We start from the raw sequence: 21,039 nt of genomic DNA on the forward strand, positions 1-21,039 counted from the left end.
TTTTAATTTGCTTATTTTTATTCTAAACTTAAATAATATTACCATACATTTTATTGTGTAATTCCTTAACACATGTAGTTTTAACATCCTTTTTGTTTAGGAGCCCCACATTTTTTGTTAACTTTTGAAGATTCCATATGTCATATTGCCAGAGGCAAGAATGGTACTATAGTAAGGGTTATTGCACCATTTCATAGAGAATGGTACTAATGTAGTCCAAATTAGGTGTCTGTTCTAAGGTCACAGCACAGTCAGTCCCAGCTCCGTCTGTCCAGTTATTGACCACTGAGAGTCAATGGCACTTTGCTGGACTGAACAGTGGCCCAATCACTTACATGGGGCGTATCATTATCATTATGTTGTGATTCCAGTTTCCCTAAATTATTATTTTTTTCTGACATTTTTTCATTGTGTTGACGCCGCCTGGCCTCCGGACCATCTCCTCACTTCGTCCTGCAAATCAAGTCAGCAGCATACCACCCTGTATACCACTGCTGGCTTGCTTCTGAAGCTAAGCAGGGTTGGTCCTGGTCAGTTCCTGGATGGGAGACCAGATGCTGCTGGAAGTGGTGTTGGAGGGCCAGTAGGAGGCACTGGTCTAAAAAAATCCCAATTCCCCAGGGCAGTGATTGGGGACACTGCCCTGTGTAGGGTGCCGTCTTTCAGATGGGATGTTAAACGAGCATCCTGACTCTCTGAGGTCATTAAAGATCCCATGGCACTTATCCTAAGAGTAACCCCAGTGTCCTGGTTAAATTCCCATTCTGGCCCTCAAACCATCATGGTCACCTAATAATCCCCAGTTTACAATTGGCTCATTAATCCCCCTCCTCTCCCCTGTAACTATTCCCCATGTCGTTGCTGCAAATGAGAATTCTCAGTCAACTTACCTTGTAAAAGAACGGATAATTACAAATAAAAAGTCCACCCTGTTGTGAAATTTCTCCTCCAATCAAAATTCATTCGATTTCCCCGCCCATCATGCGTTTTTCCGTTTCCCCCCTGCCTTGGAACTTCCTTTCCGCCTGTGCAAATCTCGTCGTGAACACGCATCTGCCTTCTCTGTGTCAAGTGAGTGTCTTCTAAAGGAAATGTAGTGTATATACACTCTGTGAAAATTAGTCCAATACGGCACCATAACGTAGACATTCCCTTCAAATATTTGTCTTACCCCTAACCTAAACCTGGACAGCAAATAATGTATTGGAGAGGAGCATGCTAACCAGTTAGCTTGCTACCTAACAGCCATGACATGTCACCATGTGTACTCGCTCTCACGGTTGCCTCAAAGAAACAAGGCCCAAAACTGTAGCTCGTTGATGGGTAACATTATTTGCGAGGGAGTTTTTCAATGCCACATCTTCATATTCTGATTGAATAAATAACAGTTATCAGTGACAACCTCACCAACTGGAACTTTGTGGACATTGCGCTAGCAAGCTAATTTGCTGACCTCCGTTATCTAGCTAACGTTACCTAGTTAGCTAATCAATCAGATGTTTTGAGTAAGGCAGTGAGTCCTAGTGTTTGGTAAAGATACCCAACCAACATTTTTTTCTCTCACTTAGATTATGGAGAAGGTGTCTAAATATCACTCTTGAAACAAATGTATAATAGATGTTTGTAGGCCTAGCTACTTGATGCTCTGTGGGTATGACATGGAGAAGTTGTAATTGTTTCTATGTTATAGGGTTATACTGCGAAGTTCCCTTTGAGACGCATGTGTACTATTATTTGTTTTAAGTAACATAACTGTATTGGTTATTTTTTTTTTATGCCCCGTTTGTTTGTCATGATAACTGCATCGTGATCTGTATTGCAGAATGCGTTACGTTGCTGCATACCTGCTCTCTGCCCTTGGTGGTAATGCCAGCCCACAGGCTGCTGACATAAAGAAGATCCTGGAAAGTGTTGGCATTGAGGCTGACAACACACGCATGGAGAAAGTATGTTTAATATCACATGTGTATACCTTATCTCAGTGTTGAGTAAAATAAACGCAGATTTGTGTGTTCTGAAAGTTGCGCTCAATCAGAAAACATGCTTGCAATCTCTGGGCCACTAATTTCTGACCCCTTTTTCTCTTCCCCTTCAGGTTGTCACTGAACTTGGTGGCAAAAATGTGGAAGAGGTGATTGCCCAAGGTGAGTTGCAGAACTGTCAATGCATAATGAAAAGTCACTGAAGAGAACACATCTACTTAAAATTAGAACCTGAAATAGTCCGTCTGGACTAAGAACAATAGAGTTGTAATTAAATCGGTTAACTGTAATTTCTCACAGGCTATGGTAAACTGGCCAGTATGCCAGCAGGTGGTGCTGTGGCAGTGGCCAGCTCAGGTGGAGCTGCTGCTTCTGGGGCAGCTGCCCCCACTGCAGGTGAGCATACATCAGAGCCCACATGAGTGTTCGAGATCCTTGTCAATTTGACCTTTTGGAGGTCCATCATTCTTCATGCCAAACTGGGCGCAATGGGGTGTTAAATTTATAGATATTGATGTGCGGGTCAGCTCGATATCGATGGGGCACTTGGTCAGGCAAGCTAAAGCTTATTTGCCTTTGCTAAATACTTGGGAATTTAGACCAGAACAGTCTCAATGTAAACAGCATTAAAAGAGTTTCATTGCTAAATGCATGGATTATGTTACTTTCACTAGAGCTAGCTGTGTTTTCAGACAATGTATATGGTAAATAGTATATGGTTAATTGATTACTTATCTCTTTACAGCTGAGGAGAAGAAGGAAGAGAAGGAGGAGTCTGAAGAGGGATCTGATGACGACATGGGATTCGGCCTGTTCGACTAAACTTGTTCAAAATCTGAAATAAACTTTGTAAAAAAGGAAAAGGCTAAATATTCTGTATTTTCTTTTGGTATTTTGCTTAATAAAACCTTTTTTTTGTTTCAATCTGGACACAGCCACTGAAGCAGTTGGGTGCTGCATTGCCCTTGATGATGACTATTACATTACACAAGTCATTGGACGAGGGCGCCTTCTGTACTGGGGGATTTTGGTAAGAGCCATGGATGCTCAGTTTGATCATTAACACGCATTACTTGCGGTAGTGTTTTGGAAGCAAAAGGCCCTTTCAAATGAGATAAATGTAATAAAAAAGGGATGAAACGAGAGACCCAATGACCCTCAGGCAATAATCCAAGAGAAGAGGGTCTGCGTCAGTCTGAAAAGAAATGTTATGCTAGAAGTATAATAACTACATGGATGATTGCATGTTTTATGTGATCTAAATAGCTATTACTGTGTTCAGTAGTGTTCCCACACGAACATACAGTATCTCCGTGTTACAGCGTGTGTTTACGGAAAACAGATTGAAGTTGGTCTACTTACTACCTGTGCTAATTGGCCATCTGAGTCTCCTAACGTGTGTAAATGGGTGCTACAAACAGGTTGTCAATGGAAAAATACTATTTGCTGCAACTTAAATGTACAGCTAGTGTATTTTGCATGTGTGAAATTATTTTAGGATATGAAAGTAGGGATTTATGTTCAGAATTGTACCACAATTGAGAATCGGTTTAGGTGAAGTATTTGGCTGTTTAGGCTTTCAGAGCCTTGAAACAACATGTAAGGTCCTTGGACTATAAGGAGCAATGTTAGCCACCTTTAGTCAATGTTTGGACTTGGTGCTGCAGTGCAGCCATGTAGGGGTGTAAGTAGTAATTTGCTTGCTACTGTACATTTCCTTGAATCTAATTCTATTTGGGGAATTATAGTCAAGGTGTGTGACGGTGGTATTGATTGTCGACTAATTTGACTGCTACGACAATGTTTTCGGTAGTTACTAGTGCGGTAGTAGGAAAAAGGTTAAATTCATGGATAAAACAGCAGATAGCGCCATTTACCCTTCTGCTACTGGCCCTGTCCAGAAACAACCCCAGTCTCCCTAGACACGTCTGAACGTTTTGAATGGGTACTATAAGAAATGTTGAGCTCATGAGTCTGCAGCTCCTCTTCCTAAGGTCCACATAAAATGACAGGCTAATACATAACATTAATAGACCAGGACAGAACTATGTACACACATTTCAAATCCCATTATTTGTCACATCCCGAATACATGTGTAGACCTTACAGTGAAATGCTTACAAGCCCTTAACAATGCAGTTAAGGGAAAAAAAGAGAAGAATAACAAATTGAAGAGCAGCAGTAAATAACAATAGGAGGGCTATAGACTGGGTACCGGTGTCGAGGTAATAAGTACAGTCGTGGCCAAAAGTTGAGAATGACACTTAATTTTCAAAGTTTGCTGCCACAGTTTATATGATGGCAAGGATATTGCTGCCAGTAAGATTGCACCTAAATCAACCATTTATCGGATCATCAAGAAATTCAAGGAGAGCGGTTCAATTGTTGTGAAGAAGGCTTCAGGGCGCACAAGAAAGTCCAGCAAGCACCAGGACCGTATCCTGAAGTTGTTTCAGCTGCGGGATCGGGGCACCACCAGTACAGAGCTTGCTCAGGAATGGCAGCAGGCAGGTCTGAGTGCTTCTGCATGCACAGTGAAGCAAAGACTTTTGGAGGATGGCCTGGTGTCAAGAAGGGCAGCAAAGAAGCCACTTCTCTCTAGGAAAAACATCAGGGACAGACTGATATTCTGCAAAAGGTACAGCGATTGGACTGCTGAGGACTGGGGTAAAGTCATTTTCTCTGATGAATCCCCTTTCCAATTGTTTGGGGCATCCGGAAAAAAGCTTGTCTGGAGAAGACGAGGTGAGCGCTATCATCAGTCCTGTGTCATGCAAACAGTAAAGCATCCTGAGACCATTCATGTGTGGGGTTGCTTCTCAGCCAAGGGAGTGGGCTCACTCACAATTTTGCCTAAGAACACAGCCATGAATAAAGAATGATACCAACACATCCTCCGAGAGCAACTTCTCCCAACCATCCAGGAACAGTTTGGTGACGAACAATGCCTTTTCCAGCATAATGGAGCACCTTGCCATAAGGCAAAAGTGATAACTAAGTGGCTCGGGGAACAAAACATCAATATTTTGGGTCCATGGCCAGGAAACTCCCCAGACCTAAATCCCATTGATAACTTGTGGTCAATCCTCAAGAGGCGGGTGGACAAACAAAAACCCACAAATTCTGACAAACTCCAAGCATTGATTACGCAAGAATGGGTTGCCATCGGTCAGGATGTGGCCCAGAAGTTAATTGACAGCATGCCAGGGCGGATTGCAGATATATTTTGTCAGATGTTACTATGGAATAATGAAGTATAATTTTACAATTATGAAATGCTTGTAATTATACTTCAGTATTCCATAGTAACATCTGACACAAATATCTAAAGACAACGAAGCAGCAAACTTTGTGGAAATTAATATTTGTGTAATTCTCAAAACTTTTGGCCATGACTGTACATGTAGGTAGTGTTATTAAAGTGACTATGCATAGATACTAACAGAGAGTAGCAGCAGTGTAGAAGGGAGAGGGGGGCAATGCAAATAGTCTGGGTAGCCATTTGATTAGGTGTTCAGGAGTCTTATGACTTGAGGGTGGAAGCTGTTAAGAAGCCTCTTGGACCTAGACTTGGCAATCCAGTACCGCTTGCCATTCGGTAGCACAGAGAACAGTCCGACTAGGGTGGCTGAAGTCTGACAATTATTAGGGCCTTCCTCTGACATTGCCTGGTATAGAGGTCCTGGATGGCAGGAAGCTTGGCCCCGGTGATGTACTGGGCCGTATGCACTATCCACTGTAGTGCCTTGCAGTCAGAGGCCGAGCAATTGTCATACCAGGCACTGATGCAACCCGTCTGGATGCTCTCTGGTGCAGCTGCAAAACCTTTTGAGGATCTGAGGACCCATGCCAAATCTTTTCAGTCTCCCGAAGGAGAATAGGTTTTGTCGTGCCCTATTCACTACTGTCTTGGTGTGCTTGGACCATGTTAGTTTGTTGATGATGTGGACCCCAAGGAACTTGGAGCTCTCAACCTGCTCCACTGCAGCCCCGTCGATGAGAATGGGGGCGTGCTTGGTCCTCTTTTTCCTGTAGTCCACAATCATCTCATTTGTCTTGATCACGTTGAGGGAGAGGTTGTTGTCCTTGCACCACACGGTCAGGTCTCTGACCTCCCTATAGGCTGTCTCATTGTTGGTGATCAAGCCTACCGTTTTTGTCATCAGCAAACTTAATGATGGTGTTGGAGTCGTGCCTGGCTGTGTGGTCATGAGTGAACAGAGAGTACAGGAGGGGACTGAGTACGCACCCCTGAGGGGCCTCCGTGTTGAGGATCAGCGTGGCATATGTGTTGTTGGGGGTGGCCCGTCAGGAATTCCAGGATCCAGTTGCAGAGGGAGGTGTTTAGTCCCAGGGTCCTTAGCTTAGTGATGAGCGTTGAGGGCACTATGGTGTTGAACGCTGAGCTGTAGTCAATCAAATCAAATGTATTTCTATAGCCCTTCTTACATCAGCTGATATATCAAAGTGCTGTACAGAAACCCAGCCTAAAACCCTAAACAGCAAGCAATGCAGGTGTAGAAGCACGGTGGCTAGGAAAAACTCCCTAGAAAGGCTTAAACCTAGGAAGAAACCTAGAGAGGATCCAGGCTATGAGGGGTGGCCAGTCCTCTTCTGGCTGTGTCAGGTGGAGATTATAACAGAACATGGCCAAGATGTTCAAATGTACAAAAATGACCAGCATGGTCAAATAATAGTAATCACAGTGAACGGGTCAGGGTTCCATAGCCGCAGGCAGAACAGTTGAAACTGGAGCAGCAGCATGGCCAGGTGGACTGGGGACAGCAATGAGTTTGGTCCTAGGGGCATGGTCCTAGGGCTCAGGTCCTCCGAGAGAGAGAAAGAAAGAAAGAGAATTAGAGAGAACATACTTAAATTCACACAGGACACCGGATAAGACAGGAGAAATACTCCAGATATAAGAGACTGACCCTAGCCCCCTGACACATAAGAGATATCTTCAACCACCTACTTACCATCCTGAGACAAGGCCGAGTATAGCCCACAAAGATCCCCGCCACAGCACAGGGTGGGCGCCAACCTACGTCAGTGACTCAACCCACTCAAGTGACGCAACCCCTCCTAAGGACAGCATGGAAGAGCACCAGTAAGCCAGTGACTCAGCCTCTGTAATAGGGTTAGAGGCAGAGAATCCCAGTGGAGAGAGGGGAACTGGCCAGGCAGAGACAGCAAGGGCAGTTCATTGCTCCAGTGCCTTTCTGTTCACCTTCACACTCCTGGGCCAGACTACACTCAATCGTAAGACCTACTGAAAGAGATGAGTCTTCAATAAAGACTTAAAGGTTGAGACCGAGTCTGTGTCTCTCACATGGGTAGGCAAACCATTCCATAAAAATTTAGCTCTATAGGAGAAAGCCCTGCCTCCAGCTGTTTGCTTAGAAATTCTAGTTACAATTAGGAGGCCTGCGTGAATGAATAGTATTCTCACATAGGTGTTCCTTTTGTCCATTAAATGTAAGTATACACGCTTTCATACATTTATGCCTTCATAACCATGTGATTCATAGACTACTGAATGCAAGTGAAGTACACAAAAATCTAAATACAAAAACGAGATGTGTTGCAAATAGGCAGCTGGCACTGCTAAATTCCCCCGATGTAAATAATTCTACCATGTTCCTATAGTTACCGCCCTTAATGGGTATCCTGGGTATAGACTTTTTACAGTTACCACCCTCAAGTAGTTTCCTGAGGTAAGATGTAATCTCTTAAAGGTCCAATGCAGCCGTTATCTCAATATCAAATAAGTTCTGGCTAACAATGAAATACCTTACTGTGATTGTTTTCAATTGAAATGGTCCAAAAGAAACATATCTTAAGAGCAATTCCTCAAGCAATAATTTTGCTTGGACTGTCTGGGAGATGTCTGAGTGGGGAGGGGAAAACAGAAAGCTTGCTGTTATTGGCAGAGCGGTTTGGAACGCAAACTTATTGGTCTATTAACTAATTTGTCAACAGGCAAGCCAAAACTCCATCTCACCAAAACAGGCAGAAATTTCACGTGTATTTCAAACAACTCTTACACTTAAAGGGCATTATTATAATTTTCTACAATTTCACAGTATTATTCCTACCTCACAGTGTGGAAATATATTAAACACAGAAAACCACGTTTTTGACTGCACTGGGCCTTTACATTTGTAGGACTTTTGTTACCGCTACCACCCGCTATGGGTTTCATTAGGTCAAATACAACAGTGGCACCTCCTCCACACTGACGAAAGGCGTCTGTATGCTTCCCAGACGAAACAGTTCGTGCATATATTATGACGACATTTTGGTTCGTTTTGGACTTCGGCAAAGGTTTTTTCGGTTGTTCAGGCACACAAAAAAAATCTCCAGGCAAACCGAAGTCGGTAGCCGACTCGTCTGCAGTAGGGATTCTACAATGAAGTGCCTGTTGTCATTCAAAGGGAGACGACTCTTTCTCGTGCGAATTTTGTTCACTTGAGAAATACTGCACCAAACATTCTCCTCGGCAAAAAAATGGCAAAATTAATGTCTTATGTTATCTTAGATTAATTCGGACTATTTGAGGAAGTGTATACTGGCTACAGCGTTGACAAATAGTACGATTGCCGCTTTTTAAAAAGGGTTGGCTGAGGTGTAGTGTGTTACAGTCTAACACCCATGAAGGGTTAGCTGAGGTATAGTGTAGTGTGTTACAGTCTACCACCCATTAAGGGTTTGCTGAGGTATTGTGCTGGGCTTTGGACCTGCTCATAAAATGAACACGGTCCCTGTGAATCAGTTGTTGTTACGCTTCTGCTCATATAAAATTAACCAGAAGTAGATGGGAGTTTCACCTTAGGACCTTGGCTCCGCTGAGGCTTTCAACTCAGCCACCGTGATCAGACTTAAAGGACGTGAAAGCAGCAACCTTGAATCATGTGGAGTTTACTCCCTCTCAAGTTAACTTAATGATTTCCACCTTCATTCCCCTACACCACATTCACACCCAGCAGCATCCACCAGTCACACACATATCAGCACATACTTTAGTATCATGGACAGAACTAGATTTAAAATAAGAATACACACTTTATACACTTATGCTTAACATTCCATACATCAATAATACTTTTCTCTACTGCGACAGACCCTGATATCCTAAAGGCACCTCACCAATGTTCTTTAAATATCTTGAGAGATTCTCACAACAGCAGTTGTGGGCACAGACTTCAATTACATTTCTATTCAACATTGGTTCAACATAATTTAATCGAAATGACATGGAAACAACGTTTATTCAACTAGTGTGTGCCCAGTGAGTAGTCAGAGTGCTGAACAGAGTATCATATCATATGCAGCTGTCAGCATTGATGTACTTTGTCAGCAGCTACTGGTTGTTGGGCAGGTGGTAAATTGGCTGTGCCAAATAATCATTGAAGATGTTTGTGCTTGCACTAGCCCCTGTAAACACAATTTGCTGAGTCCGAACAATGCAATGTTTCTATCTAGGACACAGGAAGGAATGAAACATAAAATGGATTTTACACCCAATTACATTTTATAACCTATGTTGCAATGCCCCCATTTACTGTTAGCCTATGACATCAATATACCCTGAGTGTACAAAAAATGTGTGTGTTGACACATGGTCATGAGTGTGTGCTTCAATACCACCGGTGACAGTTGGGAGTGTCACCACATGACATTGTGGCCTCATTGAAAAGAATGTGTGCGTTAGTGGTGCACTTCACCCGCAATTGCTGATAACCCGACTGTATGTGATAAAGTGAAAACCTGAGGCCCGCCACCGACCCCTTATGCTTGATCCAAGTATGTGGTCATAGGCGTTGTATGGAGGGTGTGACGCAATTGCGGAGGCCAAATCAAAATCCATACCGCATTGTCGTGCGCCTCTCAAATTTTGTAACAATGCGTAGTGTTCCGTATAGCTCCGCATTGACATGATTGGTTGACCGTAGGTGGAGGTCCAGTATAAACACAAACTCACTTCCTTGACAACTTCCTTCACAATAGCTCTGCTCCGCTAAGCGCAAGAAGAATGAAAGTCCTGACGTCTGCGGCTGCTGCATCGCAGTAAATGCTGTACGGCCACTTCAGATGGCGAATTGACCATGCAGAACCTATAACCCGCAAATATACACAGAGTGTACAAAACAACACCTGCTTTTTCCATGACATAGACTGACCAGGTGAATCCAGGTGAAAGCTATGATCCCTTATTGATGTCACCTTTAAATGTAAAGTCCCTGGTTCTGGTACCGGTTCCGACCGACATTTTAGCAAAAAAATCGATCTGTGGACACTATAGATCGAAATGGCTTACATTGAGTGATATCCTACACTGTCCATGGGAACCAGGGCTATTTATTGAGCCTGTATGACATAGGATGTGAAATCTGAAACCACTTAAAACTCTGACAGTCCAGCAACTCCTGGCTGAACCCTACCTCAGCCACTGACAAAGCATATGTCTGCATCTTACAGGGCTTTACATGGTCCATCCAGTGTCTGCAGTGGCCATACTGCGTTTATACTTCTTTGCTGAGCAGACCAGAGCTGTTGTCAAGGAAGTTGTTTTAAACAAAAAACACTTTCTGTTTGTCATTAATGGACAAGATTTAACGAGTTCAGGAAGCCAAGCTAAATGAGACCAAACGTTTTGATCAAGAGAGACCTTTAGAAAATAGGCACATTTTCTCTAACACTAACAATACAAATCTGTATTTTACAATTATAAAGAAGGTGAAATCTTATAATTATCTGTTTTATTTGATTATGCAACGTGTAACGTCTGCTTCCAACTCGCACTCTCAAACACGGAGATCCCCTGAATGCAGCTCACTCTCCAGATCCCAATCACCTGAATTCTGATCACCTGGTTCACACACCTGTATGTCATTATAACACACTATTTAGTTCAGTTCTCTGCACCCCATCACTGTGAGTTATTGTTTGTTTTGTGACACGCTTCTTGTCAGAGGTCTGGTGGTGCTGTAATGTATGCCGCCCTGTGTATGATCGTGTTTGCCTACCTCACTAACGATGACTATTCCCTGCCTGTACCTTAGCCTATTGGATTTCCTGTTATCAACCTATTGCCTGATCTCCAGGACGACATTACTAGCCGTTGCCCTATTGGACCCCCTGTGTATGACCTTCTGCCTGCCCCTGGACCCAGCTACCTGCCTCCTCCTGTGGTCCCTTACAATAAACACCTGCTGCGCTCTCCGCTTCAAACCAACTGTCTCCCATCGTGTTCATTATACAAAGCATATAAGTCCAGCCTTATTCTTTTTTAAAAATAGGAAATATGTTAAATATTTTATATTTTTATCATATTTCTACTGTTTACTTGAGCTTGTGTCTTCAAAAGTGACTACACCTCAGCAATTTACAATTATTTTTTACCAGAAAGTTGAGATTTTAACCTTTCTTGGAGTATGTAGCATTACTAGTTATTGTTTATGGCCCTCTCATGATAAACAATTACTTTGGGGGATTACATAGATTACATTTTGATACCTTTAACTGGTTAAATCCGCTTGAACCAGTGTAGATGAAGGGAAGGAGACAGATTAAATGATTGTAAAGTCTTGAGACAATTGAGACATGGATTGTTTGGACAAGATTTGTGCCATTCATTGGGTGAATGGGCCAGACTAAAGATTTAAGTGCCTTTGAGCAGGGTATGGTAGTAGGTGCCAGGCATGCCGGTTTGAGTGTGTCAAGAACTGCAACGCTGCTGGGTTTTTCACACACAACAGTTTCTCGTGTATCAAGAATTGTCCACCACCCAAAGGACATCCAACCGACATCCCACAACTGTGGAAAGCATTGGAGTCAACATGGGCCAACATCCCTGTGGAATGTTTTTGACACCTTGTAGAGTGCAAAAGGGGGTGCAACTCAATATTAGGAAGGTGTCCCTAATGTTTTGAACACTCAGTGTATGGGGAGACATGCTGCTGCGCCATCAACTGTCATCCATATGCTGCACCAAAATATGCTTCACTTCTTTGTAACAATGTATATCAGATGTGGGTGACGCAGCAGATTGCCAGTTCCTCTAAATCTTCAAATAATTTTAATTGTATCTATGCCTTAATTCATCAATCCTGTATAAAAAAAACAAGTGGAGATGAAAGGCATATCTTAATTATTACTAATTAATTATTACTAATTAAGGTAACCAGACTCCAGACTAATATATAGCACATTATGTTTCCTAGCATTGGGAGGAAGTGTCTGATGAATGAGATTACTTGGAAGGTGGAAATGAGAGATTGTGATACCTAGTGGCAAAGGAAACGAGACAGTTTTATTCATGGGTTGGATTTTCAACCAGTGTCTATGGCATTATGTTGCAGCATTTTCTGGTGTGATTATATGATACACTGTATGACAATGACCCAGCAGTCCTCTGCTCTTGCTGGCTGACTCTGGTACACACAGTGGTTATTAACTGTGTGTAGCATACCAGACAGACAGAGAGAACTGTGGTGATGATAGTACTGTTTATCTGCTACAGCTGTTCAGTGTCATGTAGTGTCAGTATTTAGTCACATAGTGATGGTTCTTCCCATTATTTAAAATCAAGTCTAGCCTGAAACTTATAGCCACACAACTGTAATCAAATAATTCATAATGGTTTTGTATACTTGTCTGAATTTGCCCTATTTTTCCACCATGATAATGCCAATCAACTAAGTAGACTACGCCATAAATAAGTCATTTCACTGATGGTATCTCATTCATGTGGCCACAGTTAGACTCTCAGAACTTATTTTAATGCGTGGCACCCATTGTGCTTGGGATTTTGAGATATTTTGTGTCGATCAGACTATCACATCTGTTCTGCTGTTGTCACTTCTGGGAAATTCAATTCCCCCTTCAAAAATACCCGTTACGCAATATCATGAATTTTCAGCATCTCTGCTCAGAAAATGTGGTCTACGTGACTGTTTAGTGTATTGTTAAGTTCCTTATTCGATTCATCCTGTTTATTGTGTAAGGCCAGCAGTTTTTGAAGTGTGACCTGACCAGGGAAAAACTCTGGGTCCATCATTGGGAGCCTTAGCCTAGTATTTTTTTTGGTAATGACTGGTGGTCTGGAAAAACTCTAGACCAGGGATCATCAACTAGATTTAGCCGCGGGCCGATTTCTTCTTGAGCGGGGGCCGAAACATAGACTGCAAATTGACTGGAAGAAGCCCAAACATATATAATATTTGACTAATACAAAATAATTTCAAACTTTGCTTGAATATGATCTCTCAATTATGCTTGAAAATACATTTGACATTTTAGTCATTCAGCAGACACTCTCATCTAGAGCAACTTACAGGAGTAATTAGAGTTAAGTGCCTTGCTCAAGGGCACAGACAGAATTTTCACCTAGTTGGCTCAGGGATTCAAACCAGTAACCTTTCAGTTACTGACCCAGTGGTTAATGGCCCAGCACTATTAACTGCTAGGATACCCGCCACCCAGATTCCTCAAATAAAAATCACTAAGAGCTGATTTCCTGGTGTTTTTAGAGTTTTTTATGTCCAACAATGAAAACTCAACATAAAACCTGGGGGAACAAATAAACCACCATTTGCCCCTAGGGAACCCTGCTCTAGGCTCTACTCATGTGATACAATTTCCATCTGTTTGCTATGTCTCATTGAGTAAAAAGGGATTTCAAACAAGTGTCGTGCTTTACCATATAGTTTTCAAAAGATTGACCAAATAGAGTAGTAGTATTTTATATAAATGAAAAAACGATGTGCTTTTGACAGTCCCTCCTTGCGCCAGTCCCCTCCCCTTACTGCTTTTGACGACGTCATTCCCTATTTAAGCACTGCGCAACCCTCACCACTCACACATATCAGTTTGCAGACGAGAGTAAAGGTTACCTGCTTCAACAGTGCTTGAACGGCAACCTTCTACTCTTTTGAAGCAATTTCTTTTTGATTGAATTCATCCCTTTTGAAAACCAAATTAGATCAAGCTATCCATAACATCGTAGAAACGAACAATTCGAATCACTCACATCACCTCTTCGGACCAGAAAAAAACACAAGGTAAGACAAATAACATATCTAAGAATAAATAAGTTATTAAACTAGCTGGTTGGCATAATAGTTGGATGTAACTTAACGTAACTAGCTAGCCACTACCGCCCAAGGCCGTATTACTGAGGGTGGCTAGCTACCTACGTTATGTAACAAAACGCTACCTACTGTAGCCAGCTAGCTAACGTTAACAAGCTTGCGACGATGTCAAATGCGTTGCAACGTTAGCATTGTCAAATAACTCAGCGTTATTACGCTAGCTACTAATAACAATCGTTAATGTTATAATTGCAGTGTTTTTCGATATCGTGGTGGTTTACTAAATATGTCCTTGTTTTGCCAAATAATGGCGTCTGGCGTTCAGTGCTGGCAACATTTTTTTTTTCAGTGATCGGCTCCATGATTTTCAGTTACGTCGACGTCACAGCACCAATTTTACTTGCTGCGGTCCCAGACGTAGCCTTTTTTGTCCGCTCTCTTACGCACACCGCGCCCTTTGTTCTTATCTGCCTGTATGCGCGACGTTGCGACATTAAGTGGGGAAAGTCGTTAAACGCTATAAACTAAACACGTTTGGGGAGGAGTCAGAACTCTGTAAATATAAATTGGCAACACTGATGGCCTTGGTCGGTGAGGTGCGAGGATCTATTATTATATTGACAAGAGTCGATTAACAATGGAAGTACATGCCTACAAAGGCGGGATATATCTAGCCAATCAATCTATTGTAGAATAGAGCAATTCCCTTGTAACAAACATTGCGTTTGATCAAATAAACTTCACTTATCAAAGTAGCAATTAAGTTTTTTTTTTTACCCTTTTTTTAAGTCAGTTAAAAGGCAAAACCCGTCGATGCTGGGCCAATTGTTCACCACTCTAGAGGACTCCTGATCACTGGCAAAGAATGGACCTCTAACTAAATTGTAGAAATGTAAACTGTGTATTGAAAGCATTTCATGAACTAAAAGGTGTGAAATGAAAATATTCTCCCCACTTGAATTAATTTATTGACGGTCCTGAAGTAGCCCCAGAGGCTTATCTGAAAGCCAACCAGATTTGGTTTGGTCGAACACCAATTGGCAGTTGTGAATTCGCCTAATTATTTTGCCAACTCTTCCCACCTATATCAAACCATTTGTTTGAGTTCAGTCAAACCCGCTAGCATTTCTTAATGAACCATATCTAAAACAAGGCTATATCAAGAAGTGCAGTCGCCCTTAACACACCGTCTGTTTATCTGTGTAGACATGTTTTGGGCGGTGTCGACTCTTGCTACCTCTGGATGCGATGTACATGGATAAGGTTAGAGTATCTAGCTAAATAGAAGAATATCTAACTATTTGGTGGCAGCTGGATTTGCAATGACAACGTCCTGCCCATCGCGTTTAAATGCTTCACTGTGGTGTTTTGGGTCATATTTTGATGACACTGCGTGGAGATATGCACTTCATAAAGTCCAAATACTTTTGAGACTCATGCTCTACTAGCCAACTAAAGGGCTAAAGTGATTCATCTCTCATAACCAAACAAACCCATTATCTATAGAATGGAATGACTGGGTAGCACCAACCTTCTGTAAAGGTAGACTGAGTTATTGAAAAGTCAGAATCTTCCCTTTGGCATCGGGGCTCCATGCTGTTTTAAAAGTGCCTTAATTCATTGAACCAAAGTGTGCCCTTTCCTTTTGACAGTTAATACATTTCCATTTCAGAAACATGTCTCCTCCAGTGAGACAGAACTTCCATCAGGACTGTGAGGCTGCCATCAACCGGCAGATCAACCTGGAGCTGTACGCTTCCTATGTTTATCTGTCCATGGTAAGACTGGAAGGGGAAGGGTTTGGCAAGTGTAGTCTCGGATACTAGTATGACTGATTAGATTACAGGAACACTGAGTCATGAGGTGTAAGAAGGTTACACCCCATGACAGTGCAGATGAGTGTTTTCAACACTGGCCTCTTGGCATCCCATTTAATACTAGGGCTCGGCGGTATGGCCTAAATTGTCATTAAGTGCTTTTTTTTGCAGCATTTGCTGTTAACAGGAGGCTACCATGTTTATGCCTCAACTTTCTCACTAATTAACATTTCATTCAGCACTGTCTGTGATCATGGGAGCATCCACATTAATGTAGTGTTTAATTTAATTTCTTATTTAGTGACTCCCAAATTATGCATTTACCATTTCTATTGGATGGAAATTTATCCCAACAAATTTGGAGTCACAAGCTTGATGTAGTCATTGCGTGTTAGGCATATGGGACCACATATGTTTACTTTAATATACTGAAGTAAATTTGTCCCATTACTTTTATTCCCCTAAAATGGTTGGACTGTATAAAAGTGCTGTACTTTCTAAACGGTTGACCCGACATGGATGAAAATACACTCAAATTAAAGCTGTCTGTAATTGAACCTCATAGTCATTGTATCATTTCAAGTGCTGGATACAGATCCAAAACAACAATAAAATGTCACTGTCCCAACACTTGTGGAGCTCATTTTATCTGCATACTGATAGTAGTGATCATTGTAGATACACATTGATTCTACTGATCGCTACTTATGTCAAGATGGTAGAACTGGAACCCGCCAGGTATCTTTGAATTCACCTTTACCTTCTCTGTCTCAGGCGTATTACTTCGATCGTGATGACCAGGCCCTGCACAACTTTGCTAAGTTTTTCAAGAACCAGTCCCACGAAGAACGTGAGCACGCTGAGAAGCTGATGAAAGTTCAGAACCAGAGGGGAGGGAGAATCTTCCTGCAGGACGTCAAGGTGTGTGCTAAGTGCTTGTGTGCATGTCCATGTTTCGCCTGTGTGCAAATGCATGCTATCAGCGGCAGTTTATTGTGGGGATATAATAGTTCCCATCTAGGGAGGACTGACAGAGGGAGATTGAGGGTGTGGACCACTTATCTTTCAGACATTTAAACCGCTGCGTGTGTCATTGACACTCTCAGAGATAAATGTATTGTTGCAATGGGCATGGAGAGAATGTTAAACAGCAGCCATACTGAATCCTAGAGAAAGACTGACTTTGCTTACAGAGTAAAGCAATGGGGGGTTAAGAAAACAGGCAACAGGTGATATTTAAACTTGACTAAATGGTTATTAAGCAGCTAGGTAGCCAATGTGTGTTTCTGTTTGTCTGACATAAGCCAGTGGGGGGCAATAGTGGCTTGTGAAGAGGCACTACGGCTGCTCTTTCTAACACCATATGTATGGCTTGTTCCAGAAACCAGAGAAGGATGAGTGGGGTAGTGGTGTGGAAGCCCTTGAGAGTGCCCTGCAGCTGGAGAAGAGTGTAAACCAGTCCCTGCTGGACCTGCACAAGGTCTGCGCTGATCACAACGACCCACACGTGAGTATATGGAGTCATGAACTATACAAAGGCAAAACGCTATGTTATTTTAACTGCAAGATGTTTATAAGAATCTCTGAAGATTTAAGATCAGAATCTAATCCACCCATATTTATCATGTAATTCAGGAAATCATAAACAGGGTGCCAAATCTGAAGTTTGTCAGGTTTTTCATGCAGTGTACATTTTAATCAGTGCCAAGTCCAGAGGGTCACATGATGGGTTTTAAAAACCCTTTTCCTTCAGGGTCTAGAAGAACACTAGAGATGATTCATCCCTGTTCTGTTTGAGGCATCACTCCACTGAGTTTTGCTTACCTGTTGGTCCTTTCTCTCATTTGGTCCTTTTTGCTCAGATGTGTGACTTCATTGAGACGCACTACCTGGACGAGCAGGTGAAGTCCATTAAGGAGCTGGGTGACTGGGTGACCAACCTCCGCCGGATGGGTGCCCCCCAGAACGGCATGGCCGAGTACCTGTTTGACAAACACACTTTGGGCAAAGAGAGCACATAGACCCTCCATTTTCTTGCTATATCCTATAGCTGTGTTTCTTTCTTGCTTGATATATCTATAGGTTTGGCATCGATCAAGTTCATCCTTGAATCCTTAGTTTGTGCTATGCTATTCCCTCCCGTTCCTATAAGCCAGTAGCCCTTTCCCCTCCAATTGCCTGTCTCGCCCGCTTGTTTTGACTGCAGTTGTCAATAAATGAAACCCTCTGGATTCTGATGGGCCTCTTTGTTATAATTCTGCATAGGTGTGTGTATATAAAGATTAGTCTAAATTGTCTCATTCAGACATGGTTAAACACTGAACAAAACTGGTCTGATATAAAATGGATAGAATAAAGAGAATTCAACAAGTTAGAAGATATAGTGGAAGCTAGAGAAATGAGACTGACTATAAAATAGCGCACTTTCTTTTTTCACCTTAATTTAACCAGGTAGGCAAGTGTAGAATAAGTTATTTACAATTGCGACCTGGCCAAGAAAGCAAAGCAGTTCGACCCAATGGTTACAGATGGAGTAAAACAAATATACAGAAGTCTATATGCGATGTGAGCAAATGAGGTGAGATGGGAGGTAAAAGCAAAAAGGCCATGGTGAAGTAAATACAATCTAGCAAGTAAAAGAATAAACACTGGAATGGTAGATTTGCAGTGGAAGAATGTGCAAGTAGAGATAATTGGGTGCAAAGGAGAAATACAGTAGGGGAAGAGGTAGTTTGGGATAAATTATATATGGGCTATGTACAGTAATCTGTGAGCTGCTCTGACAGTTAATGCTTAAAAAGCTAGTGAGGGAGAAGTGTTTCAGAGATTATTGTAGTCTGTTCCAGTCATTGGCAGCAGAGAACTGGAAGGAGAGGCAGCCAAAGTAAGAATTGGTTTTGGGGGTGACCAGAGCTACCTGCTGGAGCGCGTGCTGCTATGGTGACCAGCGAGCTGAGCTAAGGGGTGACTTTACCTAGATGTTTGAAAGGCTTAAGTGACAGTATTGATTTAATAAATATATCGAAGTCATCTTTCAGTCACAAGATGACGTGTGGTCCTCCCCCCCTCCGATTTTGGAAAGTTTGTAGCCTGAACTGTATGCTAACTTCACAGCATGGTGAAATTGCGAAGTGATGAGCTTGATGCTCCTTTCCCAAAAATATCGAGGGTCTTATTCTGGTGACAAAATTAACACCCAATGTGTGGCTGCCATTTGACAATTAAAAATGCTCTCACAGTCATGAACTCATTCTGATTTGTTGTGGCCCCCACAATCATTTAAGTTGCCCATCCCTGATGTAGGCTATACCCACACTGCATCTACGAGCTGTTGGCTAGAGTGCGTGTGCCAATACCAGAGTGGGCACATCCGCTATATTAACTCCATTTTTTTTTTGTAACAAAACCATCAGTTGAAAGTGTAATGAAAACAAATTTAACATTTAACAGAGTTTTTTTTTAACGTGCACTACCTCGTACACAGAATTTTATCTGCAAAAAGTCTGATGGGAGTAGGCTCAGATATTAATGCGGATTTGAATATTTGGATAAATTACGTGCAAATTTGATGGAAACCTCGCTATGGATTCAGATTTGAGATGTATATTAAAAGGTTTTGTGGCAAAACGCTATATCCATTTAGCTGGAATGGAATGTTTTTATCCTGCAGTTTAGACATAGATACATTACTTTATATGTATTTTTTATATTGTCGTAGACATCACTAGACAGGAATTCAAATTATATCTAGTTTATGTAAGCTAGTGCGGACGACTCATTATTCGCTTTAATGGAGTAAATTGAACGGTACCCTTTTTGCCCTCAGAACAGGCTTAATTTGTTCGGGGCACGGGCTCTACAAGGTGTTACAGGGATGCTGGCCCATGTTGACACCAATGCTTCCCTCAGTTGTTTCAAGTTGGTTGGATGTCCTTTGGGTGGTGGAGCATTCTTGATACACATGGGAAAGGGTTAAGCTTGAAAAACCCAGCAGCGTTGTAGTTCTTGACACAACGGTGTGCCTGGCACCTTTCATACCCTGTTAAAATGCACTTAAATCTTTTCTTGTTTCAATTGTCTCAAGGCTTAAAAATACTTTAATTAACCGGTTTCCTCGTATTCATCTACACTGATTGAGGTGGATTTAACAAGTGATATCAATGAGGGTTCATGTATTTTACCTGGTCAGTCTATGTCACGGAAAGAGCAGGTATTCATTTAAGTGATAATGCCCTCGAAACGGGTGTGATAGATTACATGTAATCTGTTACTACCCAACCCTGCCCTTAGTGTAGTGGGTCTATGACATCATCCTATCTAGGGTTCTATATCTATGATCACCAATGTGTCATTTGTACAGTTCATATATATATATACACACACGACAGTTCAAAAGTTTGGGGTCACTTAGAAAAGTCCTTGTTTTTGAAAGAAAAGCAATTTTTTTGTCCGTTAAAATAACATCTTATTGATCAGAAATACAGTGTAGACATTGTTAATGTTGTAATTGACTATTGTAGCTGGAAACGGCTGATCTTTTTATGGAATATCTAGATAGGTGTACAGAGGCCTATTATCAGCAACCATCACTCCGGTGTTCCAATGGCATGTTGTGTTAACTAATCCAAGTTTATCAATTTAAAAGGCTAATTGATCATTAGAAAAACCTTTTGCAATTATGTTAGCACAGCAGAAAACTGTTGTTCTGATAAAAGTAGCAATAAAACTGGCCTTCTTTGGACTAGTTGAGTATCTGGAGCATCGGCATTTGTGAGTTTGATTACAGGCTCAAAATGGCCAGAAACAATTAACTTTCTTCTGAAACTCGTCAGTCTATTCTTGTTCTGAGAAATTAAGGCTTTCCATGCAAGAAATTGCCAAGAAACTGAAGATCTCATACAACGCTGTGTACTACCTTCACAGAACAGCGCAAACTGGTTCTAACCAGAATAGAACGAGTGGGAGGCCCCAGTGCAAAACTGAGCAAGAGGACAAGTACATTAGAGTGTCTAGTTTGAGAAACAGACACCTCACAAGTCCTCAACTGGCAGCTTCATTAAATAGTACCCGCAAAAACACCAGTCTCAACTTCAACAGTGAAGAGGCGACTCCGGGATGCTGGCCTTCTAGGCAGAGTACCTCCATCCA

The 21,039-nt window shown here is 41.9% G+C and overlaps 2 protein-coding genes across 2 annotated transcripts; both read left to right on the forward strand.

The window, feature by feature from the left end:
• Positions 1-934: 934 nt before the first annotated feature.
• On the forward strand, positions 935-2,912 carry LOC118393977 (60S acidic ribosomal protein P2-like). Its single transcript, XM_035787242.2, has 5 exons — positions 935-1,071; positions 1,823-1,946; positions 2,096-2,144; positions 2,283-2,378; positions 2,728-2,912. The coding sequence occupies exons 2-5, from the start codon at positions 1,824-1,826 to the stop codon at positions 2,802-2,804; spliced, it is 345 nt and encodes a 114-aa protein (XP_035643135.1). The 5' UTR covers positions 935-1,071; position 1,823; the 3' UTR covers positions 2,805-2,912.
• Positions 2,913-13,808: 10,896 nt separating this feature from the next.
• Positions 13,809-18,128, forward strand: LOC118393978 (ferritin, heavy subunit). Its single transcript, XM_035787243.1, has 5 exons — positions 13,809-14,044; positions 15,747-15,852; positions 16,666-16,812; positions 17,273-17,398; positions 17,754-18,128. The coding sequence occupies exons 2-5, from the start codon at positions 15,751-15,753 to the stop codon at positions 17,910-17,912; spliced, it is 534 nt and encodes a 177-aa protein (XP_035643136.1). The 5' UTR covers positions 13,809-14,044; positions 15,747-15,750; the 3' UTR covers positions 17,913-18,128.
• The last annotated feature ends 2,911 nt before the right edge of the window (positions 18,129-21,039 follow it).

Source organism: Oncorhynchus keta, chromosome 14, assembly GCF_023373465.1.
Source record: "Oncorhynchus keta strain PuntledgeMale-10-30-2019 chromosome 14, Oket_V2, whole genome shotgun sequence".
Taxonomy (NCBI): Eukaryota; Metazoa; Chordata; class Actinopteri; order Salmoniformes; family Salmonidae; genus Oncorhynchus; species Oncorhynchus keta.

Excerpts from the sequence above, each read along its gene's own strand:
- LOC118393978 (XM_035787243.1), top strand. The coding sequence starts at position 15,751 with ATGTCTCCTCCAGTGAGACAGAACTTCCATCAGGACTGTGAGGCTGCC. Across the intron at positions 15,853-16,665 it reads CCTATGTTTATCTGTCCATG|GCGTATTACTTCGATCGTGA; the intron begins GTAAGACTGGAA and ends TCTCTGTCTCAG. Across the intron at positions 16,813-17,272 it reads TCTTCCTGCAGGACGTCAAG|AAACCAGAGAAGGATGAGTG; the intron begins GTGTGTGCTAAG and ends GGCTTGTTCCAG.
- LOC118393977 (XM_035787242.2), top strand. The coding sequence starts at position 1,824 with ATGCGTTACGTTGCTGCATACCTGCTCTCTGCCCTTGGTGGTAATGCC. Across the intron at positions 1,947-2,095 it reads ACAACACACGCATGGAGAAA|GTTGTCACTGAACTTGGTGG; the intron begins GTATGTTTAATA and ends CTTCCCCTTCAG. Across the intron at positions 2,145-2,282 it reads GGAAGAGGTGATTGCCCAAG|GCTATGGTAAACTGGCCAGT; the intron begins GTGAGTTGCAGA and ends AATTTCTCACAG.